A 22,825-nucleotide genomic window follows, 5' to 3' on the forward strand; every position below is an offset into this window, starting at 1 on the left:
AGGCACACAGCTGCAGAGTAAGGAATGTGGAGCAGTCCACAGCGGCAAGGTAAGTTGCTCTCAGACATATGCTGTCCACTGATAGGCAGAGGCGGGGTGCACAGCAGGTGAGGAATAAAGCTTGGCCCCCTGCAGACGCACTTACCATAACTCCCTCCTACTGTCTCTGTACGTTCTCCCTACCTACCAATTAGACTGTAAGCTCTTCGGGGCAGGGACTCCTCTGCCTTAATGTTACTTTTATGTCTAAAGCACTTATTCCCATGATCTGTTATTTATATTATCTGTTATTTATTTCATTACCACATGTATTACTACTGTGAAGCGCTATGTACATTAATGGCGCTATATAAATAAAGACATACAATACAATACAGGAATAATTAAGAGAATTAACCCCTTGTTTGCTTGTCTGCGCGTAGGCAGCATAGGCCTTAGGTTGCCCGTGTCGTCACGGGGACAGAGCCTGGGGATGGTTTTTGCTGTGTTTCCATTCCTGAAAGCACGGCGACCACGTCTCCCACAATGCTGTCCCTGCGGTTGCGAGGACCTGAAATCTCCCCATCAGGGATCCGCTTGTTAGTAGCGCGGCATGTGCGTGCAGACTGAGGTCCATACGCCTCAATCATGGCGGCGCGTGATGCGTCCATGGGGCGGCTTTTAGCCCCGATCCTGACAGCAAACATCGATTTCACAGGGCATAATCCAGCAGAGGACAAGTGAGAAGAAACCAACAATGATGTACTAATATGCATCCTTCCAGAAGAAGTGGCAAAATAAACAAAATCCATGAAGAATGGAAAGGCTCCCGCGGAAGATGTAATTAAAACTGAAATCTTAAAAGAAGCTTTGGAAGAAGTAGAAATAATCCTTGCAAAACTCTTTACATGCTGCTTAAACAGAAAAGAGCAATGCAGCCATTGCTATCCTCATCAAACAAGTAAGGAGGCACAGATCTCAAGAACTACAGACAAATCGGTCTACTTCCAATCACTTACAAGACTTTTACTAAAATACTCTCTAATTAGCTACATCAGAATCTGGATTTTGCCCAGCCTAGAGAAAATGCAGGATTTTATAATGGATACAACACAATGAATCACACACAATTCTACTTTACCAAAGTTTTAAATACGATCTGCCACTCAATTTCGAATTTGTAGATTATGAAAAAGGATTTGATTCTGTCTACACCTCAGCAGTCTTAGATGCTATAAGAAGACAAAATGTTGAAGCATACGTTGGTATAAAGAACATTTGCGAGAATCCCACTTTAACCACTAGATTACATGAAGATACAAGCAAGATAAGGATCATCAAGGGAATGTGGCAGGGAGACGCCATGTCACCAAAGCTTTTCACTGCAAACAATGAAGAATTGTTCACGACAAGAGATAAAGGAAGAAAAATAAGTAAAAATCAAGATTAAATATTTGAGTCTCCTATGTGATTCCTATGTGATTCCGACATTCCTACATTATTTTTTGCCACAAATGCAAAAGACCTACAGCGACAAATTGAGAACTCACTGTAGCAAGTCAGAATGTGGATCTCCGTATGAATCTCAGCAAGACCAAAGTGATGTTCACCAAATGTGTCATGTCAGCAAAAATTCAAACAAATGGAATAAAACTAAAAAGTCAAGAACTCCAGTATGTCTACCTTGGCCAGCAAATAACAATGGGTGGGAACCTTTTGAATGAAATCAATAGGAGAAAGAAGATGGGATGGAGCGCATTTGGAAGAAACAAGACAATATTTCAAAGGAACCTTTCACTGTGCCTCAAATTTTCATTTACCAGTGTATTCTGCCTGAGCTCATGTATGTCTGTGAAACTTGGACTCTAAATGTCAAGATAATTCAGAAGCTTCAGACAACACGAAGTATGGAGAGATATATATGCTGGATATTTTCCGTAGAGACAGTAAAAAAAAAAAATTTTAATTGGTATATGCACACACACAATATTAGAAATGCCAAGTCCGGAAGTGTCTTTACTGAAGACTTCCGGGTCGCGGGATGGACCGCAGAAAAAAATAAATATATATATATATATATATATATATATATATATATATATATATATATATATATATATATAAATGAAGCTACAGAAGAAGAGATCAGTGTATCTCGAAAGCTCGCACAAATAAAAGCATTTCGTTAGCCACAGAATGGTATCATCTATTTATTTTTTGATTTTATATATATACACACACACACACACACACACACACACACACACACACACACACACACACACACACACACACACACACACACACACACACACACACACACACACACTTTAAATTATTGTGGGTAAAAAAAAGGCTACAATAACCCTCCACCTTAAAGAATATAGCAAATATATGCTATATGGTGTGCTGCTTTGCATGTAATTTCCCAGAATCCCTTGCTGCAGTGGAAACACTGTATACTAGGGGATGGTGAAAGGTAGGGTTGCAGATCTTTCCAAGACATGTTAATGTGTATATATATATATATATATATATATATATATATATATATATATATATATATATACATATACACACAGTGGTTGACAAATCACCAAAAAATCTACTCGCCACACAAAAAAAAAAAATCTACTCGCCACCTTGTACCAAACGTGTGCTGCTTGGGCCAATATTTACTCGCCCGGGGGTTAAATCCACTCGCCCGGGGTGAGCAAATGTATAGGTTTGTCGAACACTGTGTATATATATATATATATATATATATATATATATATATATACACACAAATACAACTGTATGCTCATCTGCATGTCTTAGGCAGGTCTGCAACCCCACCTTTCACCCAGCATACAGCACTTCCACTGCAGCAAGGGATTCTGGGAAATGACATGCAAATGAGCACTCAGTGCCACTTTTTGCTTCAAAAACTATATATATATATATATATATATATATATATATATATATATACACAGGCATACCCCGCATTAACGTACGCAATGGGACCGGAGCATGTATGTAAAGTGAAAATGTACTTAAAGTGAAAACTTCTACATCATGAATTCATTCTTCACGAAGAATTCAAATAGAAATTGGAATGGATTAAAGAATGAAATTTACTATATCCTAACAAACAAGAAGCACGTGATTGAAGACTGGACTGTCCTTTACCGTTTTGACACAAGGAGTGATCACCGATTGGTTCGCTGCCGATTACATCTGAATGTTACGTTGGAAAGCAGAAAACTGATAAAAAAGACAAAAACAATGAACATCAATTACCTCAAGAATAACAGCAGAGAATTTTAACTATATAACTGAAAAATCATTTCAGTGTGCTCAAAATGCATGGGGACACTAACAAACAATTATGAAGAACTTATGAAGATTGTAGTTGTAAGCGCAGAAGAAACTGAAAGAATCGCTAACAAAAAAAGAGGATATGAGTATATCTGATGAGACAAACCAATTAATGAAGAGATGACAAGAAATTAAGCAATCCCAAGATGCAAGAATAAGAATTGAATATGCAGTGCTGTGTAAGACAATCCGCAAAGGTATAACTGAAGTAAGAAACTGTAACTGTGATATGGTGAAGAAGAGTATTGAACATAACAAAAGCGTAAAGATTATAAAGTAACTAATAGTTGGGAAGAAACAAATCATTGCACCCAAACGAGGTATGGATCAACAATTAAAGAGAGTTGAAGAGCTCTTAATGAAATTGTACGCAAATGTAGCGGTGCTCACCACAAACAGGACTTCGACCGCGAGGCTGAGGTGGGGATACAGATAACCGCCCACCTACAACTGCGAGACCCGGTCCGGATTGCAGAGTAGCCGGGTCAGGGTAGGAGAGTGTGGGTAGGTCGAAGTACTTGCCGTAGTCAGGGGTTGGAGAGAGGAGTGGTCGAGATCCGTGGCCGAGGAGAGAGAGGGAGTCCAGTGAGCCGAGGTTCAGGGGTACGAGAATAGAGATGTCCGGGCATGAGCTGGAGTCACAACGAAGAGAACAAAACAGGCAACGAGCAGCTTGTAGCAAGTAGCAAGCACGGTACATAAACAGTAGTTCATGCTCAGCAATGTAGCAGAGAGCTGATTGGGTATTTAAATGGCAGGCAGCCAATGGGAGGAAGGCACACAGCTGCAGAGTAAGGAATGTGGAGCAGTCCACAGCGGCAAGGTAAGGAGCTCTCAGACATATGCTGTCCACTGATAGGCAGAGGCGGGGTGCACAGCAGGTGAGGAATAAAGCTTGGCCCCCTGCAGACGCACTTACCAGAACTCCCTCCTACTGTCTCTGTACGTTCTCCCTACCTACCAATTAGACTGTAAGCTCTTCGGGGCAGGGACTCCTCTTCCTTAATGTTACTTTTATGTCTAAAGCACGTATTCCCATGATCTGTTATTTATATTATCTGTTATTTATTTCATTACCACATGTATTACTACTGTGAAGCGCTATGTACATTAATGGCGCTATATAAATAAAGACATACAATAGAATACAGGAATAATTAAGAGAATTAACCCCTTGTTTGCTTGTCTGCGCGTAGGCAGCATAGGCCTTAGGTTGCCCGTGTCGTCACGGGGGCAGAGCCTGGGGATGGTTTTTGCTGTGTTTCCATTCCTGAAAGCACGGCGACCACGTCTCCCACAATGCTGTCCCTGCGGTTGCGAGGACCTGAAATCTCCCCATCAGGGATCCGCTTGTTAGTAGCGCGGCATGTGCGTGCAGACTGAGGTCCATACGCCTCAATCATGGCGGCGCGTCATGCGTCCATGGGGCGGGGCCTAGCCCCGATCCTGACAGCAAACATCGATTTCACAGGGCATAATCCAGCAGAGGACAAGTGAGAAGAAACCAACAATGATGTACTAATATGCATCCTTCCAGAAGAAGTGGCAAAATAAATAAAATCCATGAAGAATGGAAAGGCTCCCGCGGAAGATGTAATTAAAACTGAAATCTTAAAAGAAGCTTTGGAAGAAGTAGAAATAATCCTTGCAAAACTCTTTACATGCTGCTTAAACAGAAAAGAGCAATGCAGCCATTGCTATCCTCATCAAACAAGTAAGGAGGCACAGATCTCAAGAACTACAGACAAATCGGTCTACTTTCAATCACATACAAGACTTTTACTAAAATACTCTCTAATTAGCTACATCAGAATCTGGATTTTGCCCAGCCTAGAGAAAATGCAGGATTTTATAATGGATACAACACAATGAATCACATCCAAATTCTAATTTACCAAAGTTTTAAATACGATCTGCCACTCAATTTCGAATTTGTAGATTATGAAAAAGGATTTGATTCTGTCTACACCTGAGCAGTCTTAGATGCTATAAGAAGACAAAATGTTGAAGCATACGTTGATATAAAGAACATTTGCGAGAATCCCACTTTAACCACTAGATTACATGAAGATACAAGCAAGATAAGGATCATCAAGGGAATGTGGCAGGGAGACGCCATGTCACCAAAGCTTTTCACTGCAAACAATGAAGAATTGTTCACGACAAGAGATAAAGGAAGAAAAATAAGTAGAAATCAAGATTAAATATTTGAGTCTCCTATGTGATTCCGACATTCCTACATTATTTTTTGCCACAAATGCAAAAGACCTACAGCGAGAAATTGAGAACTCACTGTAGCAAGTCAGAATGTGGATCTCCGTATGAATCTCAGCAAGACCAAAGTGATGTTCACCAAATGTGTCAAGTCAGCAAAAATTCAAACAAATGGAATAAAACTAAAAAGTCAAGAACTCCAGTATGTCTACCTTGGCCAGCAAATAACAATGGGTGGGAACCTTTTGAATGAAATCAATAGGAGAAAGAAGATGGGATGGAGCGCATTTGGAAGAAACAAGACAATATTTCAAAGGAACCTTTCACTGTGCCTCAAATTTTCTTTTACCAGTGTATTCTGCCTGAGCTCATGTATGTCTGTGAAACTTGGACTCTAAATGTGAAGATAATTCAGAAGCTTCAGACAACACGAAGTATGGAGAGATATATATGCTGGATATTTTCCGTAGAGACAGTAAAAAAAAAAAAATTAATGGGTATATGCACACACACAATATTGGAAATGCCAAGTCCGGAAGTGTCTTTACTGAAGACTTCCGGGTCGCGGTATGGACCGCAGAAAAAAAAAAGAAAAAAAAATATATATATATATATAAATGAAGCTAAAGAAGAAGAGATCAGTGTATCTCGAAAGCTCGCACAAATAAAAGCATTTCGTTAGCCACAGAACGGTATCATCTATTTTTTTTTGGATTATATATATATATATATATATATATATATATATATATATATATATATATATATACATTTTAAATTATTGTGGGTAAAAAAAGGCTACAAGAACCCTCCACCTTAAAGAATATAGCAAATATATGCTATATGGTGTGCTGCTTTGCATGTAATCTCCCAGAATCCCTTGCTGCAGTGGAAACACTGTATGCTAGGTGATGGTGAAAGGTAGGTTTGCAGATCTGTCCAAGACATGTTAATGTGCTCACAAGTGATCTTTTTATTTGAGATATATATATATATATATATATATATATATATATACACACTTTTTTTACCCACCATAACTTAACTAAGTGTGGTGAAACCTATCCCAAGCTTCATTTTGCAAAGCCAGTATAACCAACCTCACACTGATGAGACCCATTAAGGTCAAAATAGCTGTCTGTGGGTAGGTTTACTGGCTATGCATCTTAACCCAGGCTATGCTCAAAAGCGGTGTGTTCATTTGCATGTCATTTCCCAGAATCCCTTGCTGCAGTGGAACAATATTGTCACCGCCAACTGAATGAATCCTCCAGTGAAGTCCACAGTTTGTAACCCCGTTGAAGACTTGTAAGGCCCAGGAACGGACTCGGCTGCCCCACACTGCTGGTACACGTGGAGCTAAAGCCAATATATCTCTATCTATATCTCTGTGTGATTCGGAAACATTGGTATCTCATTGAAGCTTAACAAAGTACTGACGGCTCCACCATGTCTTATAGAAGGGCACCTACTGTCATAGACTCTGTCATTAGAGCGGACCTTGGCTCTAACAAACCTGCAACTAACAGATTTTTGGGAACACCTGTTAAAGGTACATTTCCTTGCCTGTCGTGTGTGCAGTGCGGGAACATCCAAAAAGGCTCCTCTTTCACTCGCCCACTAACTGGCCATTTATACCACATAAAACACTATACGACGGGCAATACCGATTTTTGTGGTATTTTTAATTAAATGCCCTTGTGGCATGGCTTACATTGTGGAAACGACGAGAAAACTAAAAGAACGAGTGAGCCAGCATAAATCTACGATTAGATGTCTGCAACAGGATCAGCCGGTTTCTGCTCACTTTTTTACTGGCTGGGCACTGCATTAGTCAACTGCGGGTGCAAGTGATAGATCATGTCCCCAAACCTAGACGTGAGGGAAATAGGATGCTTATCCTTAGAAAACGTGAGGCCTTCTGCATGCACAAATTGGGGACTATGCATCCCCAGGGTCTTAATAGAGACTATGATCTGACGGAACTCTATTAGACTTTTCTTGTTACTATGGAATTTTTGTGCAGGTTATTGGTGTGATTCAGCAGGGGTGGTCAGTGTTTACTTCAGTGATTCGTCTCTTATTTTTTATGTAGTCTGTTGAATTTGAGTGCACCCAGCATTTTTGAAATATATATTAGAGACAGCGCCTTGGAGTGCAGTAAACTTAATTAATAACCAGTATATGTGTACATGTAATATTATACCTATAACAATATTAATATACCATAGTCATATAGGATTAAGGGATGATGACTAGCTAATATAAGTGACTAAAGTGTTTGAGCTCAAAAAATTATGTAACACTAAACCAATAAAATATGGGTAAATGTAAAAAGTCCAACAAAACTGTGTGTGTTTACCCAATACGATGGGACCTAATAAGGTCCATTTGGTGGATATCCTGGATACTGGCAGCCTTCTCCTTGGGCACAACAAACTCCCTCCACGTGACCTGAACAAAAGAAAAGAGAAAAGAGCACCCGATCCTGGTGTGATAGTGATAATTTAATAAAAACTTGGACTTGTAACACATTCAAACTCACAAACATCCGAATATAAGAGGCATTGTATGAGTATGGCCTCGGGCATGGTCAGCGCTTACACGCTGAGGCGCGCTGGTACTTACCAGTGAGCCCCTACAGCCGCAATGAGAGCGGCTTTAGTAGGGGCTCGCCTACGCTTCCGCAAGCGCGCGGAAGCGTAGGTCTTAGGGAAATTTTAAAATCAAGCGCTTGCCGTAGCGCAGGGCCGGTCACGTGAGCGATTCGCCCAATGAGGGCGAACAAGCTCCGTGATGTCACTGGCCCGCCCGCCGACACGCCCCCGGACGGCATGCTGTCTAATGCCAGGGAAAGCACCTGCTTTCCCTGAGCTTCAGCGCGCCTCCGCATGCCAGCAAGAACCTTGGCCGAGGCCTAAGACTCATGCTCCAGCTGCTGCTTTGCAAGTCCTACTCCGTTCTGAGCTCTCTGGTGTCCTCCCCTCCTTTCCTCTCAAACGAGTCGCCTCCTAAGCTGTACTCCATTAACCACCTGTTTATGGGACATTTTTATGTAGCCAATATGACAAATATCTATGACCACACATGATGATATGGATGCACTCTCCCTATTTGCAGGTTAGACTTTTCATAAAGTATGCAACCCTGCAGAGAAAAAGAAGACTACAGTATTTATTGAAGAGAGTTCTCCAGTCACCTTTTTATCATTTGTTTGACCACTTTCTGCTATAAATCTGTACCATGCTAATGTGGTCTAGAAGTAAAAATGTTAGGCTTGTGACTATTGGACTCGGTAGCCTGTAAGGGCATTGGCAATACAATCTGGGAAAACATGTCTTAGGCCTTTTTTTAAATTTGTGGCGTCCGTGCGCGCGACCGCGGGATGTTACTCGTGTTGTTGTGCGCGCAAAACCTGCATTGCAGGCGGGAGGTGTGGCCGTGACGTCACATAAGCGGTTCGCCCTCATTGGCTGAACTGTTTACGCGACGCGGCCGTCGCGTGGCAAGAACATTTTTGAATGTCTGTTCAAAATTTGCGCGCTTGGATGCGGCGGTCGCACGCGCTCAAACATTAATTTTTTTGGCGGCATCAGGCGCACGTGCGTCGCCACTATAACCTCGGCCTTATACATGTTTAGGAGTATGGATGGTAAGCACGTGCTATTGAACAGCCGGGCAAATGCAGCTGTTCTTATCCCTTGACTGATTGATACTTAACTCATACAGATGCTGTCTTTTTGTCCAATTCCATTGGGTAGCTTCATAATGTCTCTCGTTCAGTCACTGTACAACAATATTTCAGCAAACGGTTCTACGCAAACATAATATTAGGCTATTATTGTTGACATATATAAACGGTTTGATCTTTGTGTTCTGACCAGATAATGGTACAAAAAAATAATCATAAATACAGCTCTACCCCGTTATAGCATGATCTGCTACAACACGGATCCGCTTATAACGCGGTCTGAACGTTGCTCCCGATTTTTAAAACATCTCATTTTTTTTTTTTTTTAAGTGAAATGGCTGCCGCGTTTGGACTTGCCCGACATCTACTGCTCTCTCCTCTCTGCAGCTCACTGTGTGCCCGTTAGCAATAAAGCATTAAATGTTATTTTAAAAAAAAAAACAACATTGGACATGTGCACCGCACGTGGACTCAGCCTGATGAAGCTGCAGATGTGGCCATTTTGCGGTCTCATTATGTGGATACAGAGCACCGCATTATAACGGGGTTCAGCTATATATATTTGGAGTTACCAAGGAATCCTGTGCTGACCTATTTTTATTAATGTTTTTGCCACCTATACAGCACTCATCCCAAGAGGGTTTCCTAAAGCTTCTCAGTTGTTCTGTTGATTGACTTAATCGGGTCTCATTTTATATTCTTTTTTTCATCTGAAATTTGCAGTTCATTTAGAAAGAAAAATACGAGTATAACCCTATAGTCTCCTGGAGTTTAGAGCAAGTTAACTCATGATGGTAAGGAAAGAGGCTCGACTACTATAATATTTAGAAGTTTCTTGGGTGGCGGTGCAGCTGCCTTTGAAAAATCGTGGGGCCAAAATTGCAAGTAAACTGGGTACAAAACGTTTATTAGCCACCCAAGAAACTTCTGCATTGTATACCAACCCGGTAGGAGCACGCCCTACAGCACCTGGATCTCAAGAGACTTGTGAGTTTCCTTTTTCATATTTGCAATTTACCCATGGCCTGTGACACCCATACAAAATATACCTTATACAGAGGTTAGTGGGAGTCCACAAAGAGTGGCTTTAAGGGTTACTAGTGGCAAGGATATAACTACATTGTGCTGTATGATTTGGAAGCAATTCATTGTTTGTACTGCATGGCTGTTCCCTGTGAGCATTGCATAGGAACGCTGGCTCCTATTCCTTCACATTGACTACTATAATATTTAGAAAACCCCGTTTTTTAAAAAAAACGAAGTTAAGGTAAGCTGCAGTAAGGAAGTGTACACATTTTATTGTTATCAATATAATAGAGCTCCACATTTGAACAGGGAAGTTTTTATCGTTCATGTATCCAAATAAACAATGTATACTCACCCAATAAATTAACCCATCATCGTTTTTTGTTTGTAGATTATAAAGCACTGAAAGCTTTAATGAGATCCCTGGTAGAACTACAAGATGAGCTGCTGTACCAGTATCCAGACACCCGGTACCTAATAGACGGGAAGAAAAGTAAAGCAGACAGGTAAGCACGAAACTTGTGGGTCATTTGAAGATGTTGGACTATATTCAAGAGAAGGATTACGGGCCTATACATGCAGAAGATGTCTTTGTGAAACTTGATGCTTAATATATAATGCCTTTTTTCTTTAAAGAGAAACATGAATATATACTATGGACATGCTTGTACAAATCAAGCGATTTTGTATGTTTCCTTGGCAGTACTTGTCCTCATGGAAAAAATAATACAACATTGAAGGAACATGTATTTCAGAAATAAGTAGTTTATAGTAATAGCAAAGATCTATAAAAGGCGCGGTGTGTCCTAGGTCCAAAATAATCTAATGGCATTGACATGTTTAAGAATTTAAATCTTGATAATTGGCACCTATTTAGGAAAAATACAAATCCATTAGACCTATAAAAACATATAGTACATTGAGACATGGGACGGGATTGAAAAATGGAACAATGTGGGCTAGAAGTAAACACATGATTGACGAGCGCTCTCTTTCAGGTGTCACAATGAAAAAACATTTTTTTTACATTTATAAAGAAACCAATACTGCTAAATGCTTGCTTCAGGGATGATTGTTTGTTGCATTAAGTGTTTTCAAAATGTTGTTCTTTCAAACGAACAGGGATTGCACCTTTAAATGTATCTTTTAATTTGAAGAATTTCATATAGGCTGGGCATTTTACTTCTAGTGTCTTGCACACAGGTTCAAAGCTGCGTTTAGTAAACATGTTGATAACTGCTATTTTATGACTGTTCTACATCTCTTTACTTTTAGTGATGAAGAAATCCCCAGTGACGAAGATGAGATAGAGGAGAAGGTCGACGACGACGACGTAGAGAAGAAGAAAAGGAAAGGTCCTCCGAAGCGAAAGCTGGAGGTAGACGAATATCCAGAATTCATGGCCAAGCGGTTTGCAGACTTCAGAACATACCGTAATAGCACGTTACAGAAGTGGCATGACAAGACAAAGCTGTCAGGCAAAATTGGCAAGGTAAAACTTGTATTCAGAATCCAGGTTTTTTCCCCCCATTAGTTCACGTTTGTTGCAATTCCAATCTTAAAATTGCATATTTGTGTTTTTTGTTTGTTTTACAGGGTTTTGGGGCTTTTGAGCGATCCATCTTGACACAGATCGAGCAGATTATGATGGACAAGGAACGGTTACTCAGACGCACACAAACTAAGCGCACCCTTTATAGGGTTTTAGGAAAATCGCTTCAGGATTCTCAGGCCGTGCCAGAGTCTGTTCCTGGTGGAGAAATGGTAAGAAAATGATGTTTTACAACCAACTACTACCGCATATGTCTTCGGGGTTGAAATATTACCATAGGTTCCATTGATCGATCTTTATACAATGCATGCAATGTGTTTGTTTATTTGTGTATATATATATATATATATAAAAGCAATACGATACCGTTTGGAAACGAAATCAGCAGGTAGCACTCCAGAATTGAACAAACAAGTGTATTCAAAAAATAAACACAAAACCAACGTTTCGGTCCACGAATGGGACCTTTGTTTGTTCAAAAATATTACTTTGTAGAACTACTTAGTAAATATGACCCGTGGTCTGTTTTTCTGTTGCTTTTTATATGGCCTCCATTCTCCTTATTAGCTAACATTTTCTCTAGTATGGGTATTTTATTTCTCAGTATTAAGGGCTAGGTGTGTGTGTGTGTGTGTGTGTGTATATATATATATATATTTATATATATGTGTGTGTGTGTGTGTATATATATATATATACAGTGTGTGTGTGTGTGTGTGTGTGTGTGTGTGTGTGTGTGTGTATATACAGGAATACCCTGGTTTAAGGACACTCGCTTTAAGTACACTCGCGAGTAAGGACATATCGCCCAATAGGCAAACAGCAGCTCACGCATGCGGCCTGTCAGCACGTCCTGAACAGCAATACCGGCTCCCTACCTGTACCGAAGCTGTGCGCAAGCGGGGAGACTATAGAGCATGTTACAAATGCGTTATTTACATCAGTTATGCATGTATATGACGATTGCAGTACAGTACATGCATCGATAAGTGGGAAAAAGGGAGTGCTTCACTTTAAGTACATTTTCGCTTTACATACATACTCTGGACCCATTGCGTACGTTAATGCGGGGTATGCCTGTATATTATCCCATCTACCCCCCCCCCCCCTCCTTGAGGGAGATTCTAGCTGGTGCATGATGGAGCAGTGCATACCTGTTAGGTGGAACAGAAGGCCTGAACTCTGCGATGCTATGAAGAGGCATCAGGACAGGTTCTCAGTCATGGTTCTTATCTCAGCATAGCGCCTCCATCCTATGAGGATTCTGGTGTAGCCAGGATGGTCCTCACAGGCAACTCTTTTCACAGATCACACACAGGATAATTCAACTGGACTTTATTTTGATACAGCATAGTCAGTTCAGGCTCCATTCCCTGAAGGCAGTACCCAGAGCTTGAGGCCCTAGGCACCCCTCCTCTGCTCATCATACCCCCCTAACAGGGCAAGGCCTCTGCTCACTCCTAACCTTGTAGAGGCTATCTGGCTCTTCCTCCACGGAGGGAGGTGAGCACAGAACTACCTCCCAGAAACATTTACTCTAACCTCTACATCAGGCCTGCACAACATACAGCCCGCTAAAATTTGTTTTTCCGAGGTAGGTGCGCTATGGGTTGGTTTTGCTCCTTTCATTTGTCCTGTGCCCCATGATTTCTGTTGGCGGCTCTGATTGTGTGTGTGTGTCTGTGTTTCTGTCAAGTGAAACACACTATATGAACAACTTTAAAATCGTAAATTCTCCCGTAATTTAAAGTAAAAGTACTGTAAATTCAGCATACAAACAGAAATTACAACTCCTCTCCATTTCAGCCCCCCTTGTGATCACAAGTAATAGAAGTGTGTGTGTGTGTGTGTGTGTGTGTGTGTGTGTGTGTGTGTGTGTGTGTGTGTGTGTGTGTGTGTATGTATATATATATATATATATATATGTATGTATGTATGTATATATATATATATATATGTATATGTATGTGTGTGTATATATATGTTTATATATGTATGTGTGTGTATATATGTATGTAGTTGTGTGTGTGTGTGTATGTATATGTGTGTATGTATGTATATATGTGTATGTATATATATATATATATGTGTGTGTGTGTGTGTATGTATATATATGTGTGTATGTATATATATATGTGTGTGTATGGATAGTGTGTGTGTGTGTATGGATAGTGTGTGTGTGTATGGATAGAGTGTGTGTATGGATAGAGTGTGTGTATGGATAGAGTGTGTGTATGGATAGAGTGTGTGTATGGATAGAGTGTGTGTATGGATAGAGTGTGTGTATGGATGTAATTTTTTTTAAAAACATTTCTATTTATGTAGCCATGGGTTTTACTTAGAATGTTGAGTTTTTATAATCAAAGTGCTGTAACTAGTGTTGGTGGCAGTCAGTCGATATCTCCCTAATCCGTAAGAAGGCTAGAAATCTTATAGGCATTTCATAATGCATTGAAAATATCATTCTAATAATGGCATTATGCACAATCCATATAATTCTTAAAGGATAACTTGCCCATGACTTAAGAACTGTCACATTACGTGAAAGATTGTAATCAACCACATTGATCTATTTTTACTTTTGTAGGACACCCAACCAGAAGGAAAATCAAATGCACATCTAAAAGATCTAGATGAAGAGATTTTTGATGATGATGATTTCTACCATCAGGTACGGCCAAGTTACATCTCGCATGTATCTGCCATTTGTTATATATTTCCATATAGATATCGAAAATTCAGATGATGTACACTATAGGTAAAAATACATTAAGTTTGGAGCAATTCCTGGTACCGACATTCTGTTCTATGATCTTGATTGGATGGTTACCATGCCCTGACTATTGTTAATTTATGATAGGTCTTGTTTCATATACCATATATTGACTTCAGGGTTTTCTTTTTTTACCCCAGACATTCAAACCCCTTTGTTACTCCATGTGTACGCTTTCATTTGTTTTGAATGGCATGGTGCCTTTTAACTTTAGGGTTTTGACACTAACCCTATGACTTGTCTTGGGAATGGTCCCTAAAGGTAATGAAAAGCACTGCTATTAACTCACTTATTTTTTTACCCCCAAACTTTCACAAATACAAAGTTGAATTCAATGGACGCGGACTGATTGGGAATGGGTAGGAAAAGGATGGAAGATTATGAAATGGTAAAATGTAATCATCATCTATAATTTGCATTTCTGTATAGCAGACGTTTAGGTACTTTACCGATTTCTAAAAGAGCACAAAGTGGTCACCGTCTTGCCACGTGCAAGAGCCCACTGATATCTGCAGCAGACTGGCCGATGCTCTCACCCATGAATTTGAAACTTTCATGAAACAAAAGGGTGTTGGTAGAATTAGCTATATCACAGCACACACTAATGGTGTGGGCACAAATAGGTGCCCTAATTTGGTTTAAGTTATATGTTTTAGTCCTGCATCTAAAATAAGTTTGCTGTAAAGCATTGGCCGTTTAACAGCTGTTAGAACAACATGGGAAAATGTAATTTCTTTTCCACCCGACTTAATATATGTAGTTTTTTTTAGCCTGTGAAACCTACATGTAACCCCCCTTGATGGGGTTAATGGGTTGCTGTGAGAAGTTAATAGCGGGATAGTGTGTGTTTGGCCCCACACTGTGTTACCATGGGGATTCTGATGTCAGAAGGGATAGATAAGATAGGGGGAAGGGTCTTGAAGTTAGGTTCCAGGAGGACAAGAGGAAAGGAGCCTTGGGGAGAGGAAATGGGGATATTCATGAAGTAATAGCACAGACCAGACCCCTCCTACTTTATTCTGTTGTAGATAGGGACAGTGCCCCTATAAGTTGGGATCCAAGAAGAAGGCTAATGGAGTCTAACATATCTACAAGATAGGAAAACAGCATGACACAGAGGGCCTCAGGAAAGAGGGCTCCTGGGTGTCGGCGGATCAGCTCTAACCGCAGATCCACATTAATAATCCTCTCCATTGGTATGGAAGTGGCAGTTCCCAAACAGGCCAAAGGTATTGTTGTCACATGCAAAGAACCAACCAGGATTCCCGTATGGTCCTAGTGTAACCAGGGTAATATCGATAATGATCCCAAAGCAACAAAGGGGGCCGGGTCTCACCCAAGTAAAGCAACTAAGTCAATGCATCTGCAATTGAATGTTAACAGTGGGCACTAATGGAAGCACCATATTTATGTCCATCTGCTATAAAAGCTGTACAACGTTGTCATGTGCATGTCAGCGGTCCCTACAAGAGTGTAGTATTACAAAAGTTCCCGGGTGCCCATTATTTTCCATCCTTGCTGCCTGAATCTAGCCCCCTGAGTCACGATAACCCATCTTGAGGAGCCAAACAGTGCATCGATGTAATCTCCATAGAAGCCGGGCAGGGAGGTTTACATACACATTTGGACTTCATTTCAGGCCTGATTACCACCTACTTTAAAGGCCGGTGTTGAAACACATGGCTACTTTATTAATCGTTGTTTAATAGCGTATGGATCTCTTTGCTGGACTGCAGTTCGTAAAGCACTTGGACGCATACTTAAAAAATAAACATTTATCTTACTAATAATTTCACCATAAATTCGGTTGAACTTGTTTATATTCATAAAATTCTTTATCTCGCAGCCGTGTGAAATCTTGTTTATTCAAGAAATGAATAGTATATTTATACATGTTTCCACAAAGTTAGAAGATAATTTTATCAACATGCCTAGGGGACAAGTATACCTGTCTTCCGTTATAAGAAGTTATATCAGATACCGAAATAAGTCTTATTCCTAACGATGTCTTTATGACCATTATCAATCCAGTTCTAGCCACTCCTCATATACAGTATAGACCTTCTGCATCGATCCCCAGGAGTTGATTTCCTGGCCACACCTTTTATCCTGTACCACTGTCAGCACAGAGGACAGTGTACTCTGTTTCCTTCCAAACCAAGTGCGCTTGTAATATCTCGCTTATTACAGTCACTTGGATCGGCTGTGTCAGTGTATTTCTTTCTATATACAAAATTAAATAAAAATCATAGTTTGCCTTTAAGGTAACAAATAGGCAGTGCAGTTCAAACTGATAAATACACGTCGTCCTTTCTAAGTTCCCAAATAAGAGAAGACTGCCATCTCCTTCAAAGACCATTTTTATTTTTAATTCACCCTGAACTGGCGAGTTCAGAGACAGATGGCACCAGGTGACCGGCCTCTCATCCCGCTTCATAATTTTAACTCGGATAAATTCCAAATTCAGAGTTATGAGTAGTCACATCTTATCTTTTATTCCCCCTCCCTGACTGGTTAATTGGGGTGGCGGGGTTAATCTAAATTAAAACTTAAACTAATAGAGGTCAGTAAGGCAACAGAAACACCTGAGTAAAACAAATGAGGCTGCCAGCCACAACTTTATCTTGGCCGGCTCCCAGGAGGCGAGTGGCAGAGAATTGAAGTCGCTCTGGCGTTCTGTAAAGGTGAATGATGGGCGACACTTGTCAGCGCGCAGCGTCTCCACAAATGTTCCAGATTGCAGGGCTTCCGTGCCAACTGCTGCCATCCACGCAGAGTGAATGGGAACAAGAGCAGTTGCCAACATCTGGCAGCACAGCAAGGAATGGGTGCAAGGCTGGGAACCCTGCAGACTCTAAATATGGTGCTGGGAGCTGCTGAGGCTTTAATCACTTACCGCTCCTTGGCAGCAGGCTACGACAGCATATCCCAGCCTCGTTCATCACATGCAGACATCTGCTGAGCCGTAAGGCAGCTACACATTCATTTTCCTTCCTTGCCTTCCTTCCCCCCACCCCCCCCCCCCCCCTCTTTTTCCATCTTCCTTCCCCTTTGCCCAACTCCTCTTTCTGCTCCATTCCCCTACACACCAGTGTTCCTTGGGAGAGATGATCTGTAAAGATTACCACTTCATTGTGTGCTAGTAATTGTAGGGAAGAGGGGGCCTCCTGACAGTCACAAAATAGCACCTGTTCGGCTGACCGGGTTAATTTCTTCTGTTGAGTGGGATTAGACAGAGATTCGAGTTGAAGCCAATTCAACGATAAGGATAAAGAAAATGGCTGTATGTTTTCTGTCACCTCCTACATTAAATTGAATGCTTTTGTTTGTCAGAGCAGTAAGCCAGAGATAAGCAATACATTCAGATACTGTGGAATCCACAGCCGACACAGGGCTTTTTGGGGCTTTATTTTTCATATGGGTCAAAAAAGTGTGTATTTAGAAAGCTTTTTATTTTTCTATTTGCTCTCTAAGAATCATCTTTGATTTGACTCTGTTGTAACAATAATAGCACTGCAGTGTATTCCATGCTGTACACCAGGTTTTGCAGGTTTTGCAGGGACAGTGAGTCCCCATATAATACTTTTTGGCACCTGAGGCACCAAGTGTTAAAGTTCTACTATAGAATTCTCTCCAGGAGGTCAATATACCTGTCTCTGATTGGATGAAGATGTAGCCGATAACTAAATATAGTGTAGCCTGTAGGATGATGTGTCCTGTTGGCAATAGTGTCAAGTTAAAGAAACGCCTAAACATTTGTAGTAACAATTAAACACAATGCTGGCTATTAGATGTATCTTCTTATTGTAGCAATTGACATGTAGGTATTTTGTGTTCTGACTCGAGGATATTCACAAATATCCCAATTCATTCTAGAAGAAATAGTCACACAATGGTTAATTTCCATTGAAGGGTCACACTTCATTTGCAATTGAGGGCACTGGTTAAATCTTCAGCGGGGCCTGGGACTCATTGCTTTGATTTGGAGGCTCGGCTGCCAATGAAGGGGTTAAAACAGCTTAATTCGGTCTTCACACATCAAGGCTTAATGCTGAGCGTGATTTACTCACACTTCCTAGTTAATTATTAGATGTAGGGAGACACCATATATCACTCTCAAAAGAATATATCGGGTTTTGACGAGAGTTTTCTGTTTTAACTAATAAATTCAGAGTGTAAAACATAGCAAGATGACAAATGGAAGCATTCAGGTTCTTTCCAAGGGAAAGTGTTAGTCGTATATGTATGTGTGTATATATACATATATGCATAAATACATATACACACACACACCGATGGTGAGACCAGGGATCACAAGACGGCACTCAGTATGAAATATCAATAATATATTTGAAAGCAGAAACACTACAACCGACGTTTCGGTCCACACAGAGTGACCTTTATGTGGGGTGCGATGGGGGAAATACCCATTTTTGGCTTTTGTAGTGCTGCCATTTGCCTTTGTTGTTTAGACGACTTGTTTTGTTATATTTTGCCATTGAGAAGAGAGCGGAGGAATGATAGAGCAGTAATGCTGGCCTGCATGTTGTGACTCCTTGGTTTGGTACAATAAAGATAAAATGAAAATATCATTTGTGAACACATGTCTAAGACAGGTCTGCAGCCCTGCTTTCACTATTATTTCTTAGCATACAGTGCTTCCACTGCAGCCAGGGATTCTGGGAAATTACATGCAAATGAGCAACTTTTGCTTCATGTCCATTTTAACACGGACCCCTTTAAGCTTGTGTCTGCCGTATTACACAGCTTTTCGGGATAACCTGGGCTAAAGAAGTGCATGTAGCCTGTAAACCTATTCACAGACTGCGAGGCTGGTTATACTGGCTTTGCCATGTGCAGTTGGAATAGGTTTCAACCTCACACATAAGTTATGGTGGATAAAAAAAAGTGACAAAAACCCACCACCGTACAGTGTACAGCAAATAAATTATGTGTGAGAGCACATTCACATTGCAATGAAAAAAAGGCAAAACATTTACAATACAATAAAAAATAAAACTGTGTAAAAAAATAAATAAATAAACAATCACAGTAAAAACTAACTGCAAAAATAATTTCCGTTGATAAAAGCATTGTTGGAGATTTATCAATTAACTGGGGCTTTAATAATAATTTAATAAGAGTTTTAAGGGTGTTTTGGTCTTCACAAATCACCAAGGGTCCTACATAAAGATGAGCATCACTGATATGGAGATGCTAAGCATTTTCATACAATAATCTCAAAATAGAGGTTGCTGCTTTAATTTGGTATTCTGTTGCAAACCCACATTGTTTCCAAATGTTACATCAATTTCAAAGGAAAAACTACAGAACCCCAACCAAAGTGTTTTTTTTTTTTATCATTTTTTTTTTTTAGAGCATAAATGTTCATCTAATGCCAGAGTGGAAGTTCTTGTCAAGATATTAAACAGAGTCTCCTTAATTTCTTGCCTCTCTGCCCATGCAGGATATTAAAAAATCAAGACGCTATGACACTAAATGAGGAAATGCGTCACTTCCATTGTTATCGAACATTACTATACAGCTGCTGTTACCATATGCACAAGCCTGTGCACATACACATATACCGTTAACTTAGGAACATAAAGAATAAAACGAGATCGGACATGTTCAAGGCCTCATCCTTGACTTAAATTTTTTTTTTTTTAACTAGTTCTTCCTCCTAAATTCTTCCTCTGTTTCCCATCAGGGAGGCATTATGTCTGATATGGACATTTCTTTTTTCACAGCATTATTTCCATTTAACGTTTTATAGTCAATATATTAATTCCCTGAGCAGGATGCCACCACCTCATGTAAGTTCACCTGGTCAGCCAAACTGACCTAAACTAATCAGCGGATTGCCATATGTGACACTATTTCTTTGGTTGTGTAGTTGAGGTTTTCTCACCACACCAAGCAATATTTAAAGATCAGATATAGAAGCCAGGACATGTCAGAACTGGCCACTGTATTGAAACTGTGTCAATAGCTGTTTTTCGTCTTAAACTCAGTGTGGTATGCTGTGGTCACCGGCTTGTTTCTAGGTTTATGCTTGCTTTGAGCAAAGAGGGACCACCACAGTACGAGTACAAGGCAATAACGCATCACAAACTCTGGGTACAGGGGACTCCTAGGTCACTAAAGGAAGGGCGAGCTGCCAAAGCTATCTTACCCTTGTTGTCTCCGTCTCCATCGTCCGTACTCAAATAACAAGGAGTAACCACTTCAGGGTCCATCGTTCCCACATTAGGTAGTCTCTAGACACAGAGACTACCCAAGAACAACTGTGGAGCTGTGAACGGTGTCTGCTTTTATTCTTTCCCGGCCTCCATCTAAAACATGGAAGACCGGGTGCTGAGCATTCAGGAACCAGGGGGTTGAGGACAAAGCTCCAGCTTTAAAGTAAGTATTCTTGCAGCAGGCAGGTGTGTCCCGACCCCAACTCCCTTAACAGTCGACCTGGCTTACACAAAGGCCAGCCCTGTGACTCATTGTGTGCCTATCACTCAGCCATTTGTTGCTAGCCCAGCCACACAGACAAGACCAGGCTGGAGATGTTTTTGTCACCCTGAGATGGCTCCGTTAACCATTGCTTTGGGTAGTCACCTTGACGGGCAAGCGCAGCAAGCTGTCTAGACCCTTAGGCCGAGTCCATAGAAGGACAGGCCGTGCTGAGGCTTGCGGACGCTCCGCGCTGAGTCCCTGCATCCTCAATGAGGATGCCTTGAGAGGGGGCTCACGCGAGCGTCTGCAGGCGTGCTGACGAGATGGAGGTTTCAGCCGAGCGCCAAGCTGTTTTTCAGCGCGCTGTCGGCTGAAAACCTCCAATCACAGCACAGCAGTGTCGACGTCATGGCGCCGTGACGTCGACGTCAGTGCGTCGCGGGCGTTTGGCCCAGCGACGTCAGTGCCCCGCCTCCAACCACCTCCCCCCGGCTCCGATCGCGCCCGCTGGCTCGCCTGCATGGGCATGAAATCGCCCAGATTTCAGCAGGCGAGCCTCAGCGTCAGCGCGGTTCGGATCGCCTCACCCCTCTATGGCCCGGGCCTAATTTGTAGCTTTCCATGCTGCCGCTACCGTCACAATAATATATTCAGATGTCTGGTGTAAAGCAATTTAAAGCAGCCACCCCCCTTGTCTGATTTAAACCTATTATTTATTGATGTTTTACTGCATTGGAACCAGATACTGTTGAACTTGATCCGCACTTTTTTTTATTATCTCCACTGACTCCTCATTCCTGAGGTATTTACCTTTTTTATCTGCTGGTATTTCTGTCCTTTTTTGAAAATCAATATGGCCACCATCCAAGCCTCACTCCCAAGCGCCCATCAGAAGCTGCAGTGTCATCAGAGCATGACACACTGGCTTCTTATTGGAGAGATCCCGGCACTTACCAGAAATTATAGATACAACAAAATAATATAACAATAAGTGTTTCTAACAAATTAAACATTGGGAAAGGAGTCCCTGCTTACAATTTACGTGATATTTACAACAGTTATTAGATCATCTGTGAGGAGAAGTGTTAGGCCGCGCTTATTGTGCCAGCGACGCGACCGATGACGTCAACCGTCGCCATTGCAAATGCTACATTTCAAATTTAGGCTACGTCACTGGCTACAAGGCCAGTGACGTCAGAAAAGGGGAAGGGCAGAGGGACGGAGATGCTCCTGATTGGCCGCAAGGGGAGACCATTGCCGAAAAAAAATCAAATATCAGTGACTACCAGATTTTTGGTAGCACTGTTGCTCCGTCACTTTGTCGCCGTCACGTGCACTATAAGTGCCGACGACGGAGACAGTGCATTTGTTTTGACGCGACGGTCGCGTCACCGGCACTATAAGCGCGGCCTAAGATTAGTAAAATAAAGATGACTATGATCAAAAGTAAATAGGCCTTAGTCTGACTAATACAGTGTTCTGGAGTCAGCACTATGGTGCTTGTGAATATTGTGTAGTGCAGTTGGGTATTGACGCTGACCACGGTGCTGAAATGTAGAACATGATCCTGGCTATGTTAATGCTTCCTGAGAAGAAGCTGGAGTACTGCCATAGGCCACATGTACACTTACTCTTTCCTTTGCTGTGAGTAAAAATACCTGGGTGCCTTAACGTGTTTATACACGTTCACTACCCGTGTCCTATACTAGGGAAAAGCACACCATGTTTAGACTTGCAGATAGTCTCACACTCCGCACATGCAAAAAAGCATAAGTAAGTA

The 22,825-nt window shown here is 41.2% G+C and overlaps 1 protein-coding gene across 2 annotated transcripts in view; it reads left to right on the forward strand.

Annotated features, from left to right (window-relative positions):
* Positions 1-22,825, forward strand: part of AATF (apoptosis antagonizing transcription factor) — a 128,882-nt gene that overhangs the window by 45,257 nt on the left and 60,800 nt on the right. For both annotated transcript variants that reach the window (XM_075589499.1, XM_075589500.1), the window contains exons 5-8: positions 10,665-10,779; positions 11,549-11,765; positions 11,870-12,037; positions 14,413-14,496. In XM_075589499.1, coding sequence (XP_075445614.1) covers positions 10,665-10,779; positions 11,549-11,765; positions 11,870-12,037; positions 14,413-14,496 — 584 coding nt within the window. The remainder of the gene's footprint in view (positions 1-10,664; positions 10,780-11,548; positions 11,766-11,869; positions 12,038-14,412; positions 14,497-22,825) is intronic.

Source organism: Ascaphus truei, chromosome 3 (genome assembly GCF_040206685.1).
Source record: "Ascaphus truei isolate aAscTru1 chromosome 3, aAscTru1.hap1, whole genome shotgun sequence".
Taxonomy (NCBI): domain Eukaryota; kingdom Metazoa; phylum Chordata; class Amphibia; order Anura; family Ascaphidae; genus Ascaphus; species Ascaphus truei.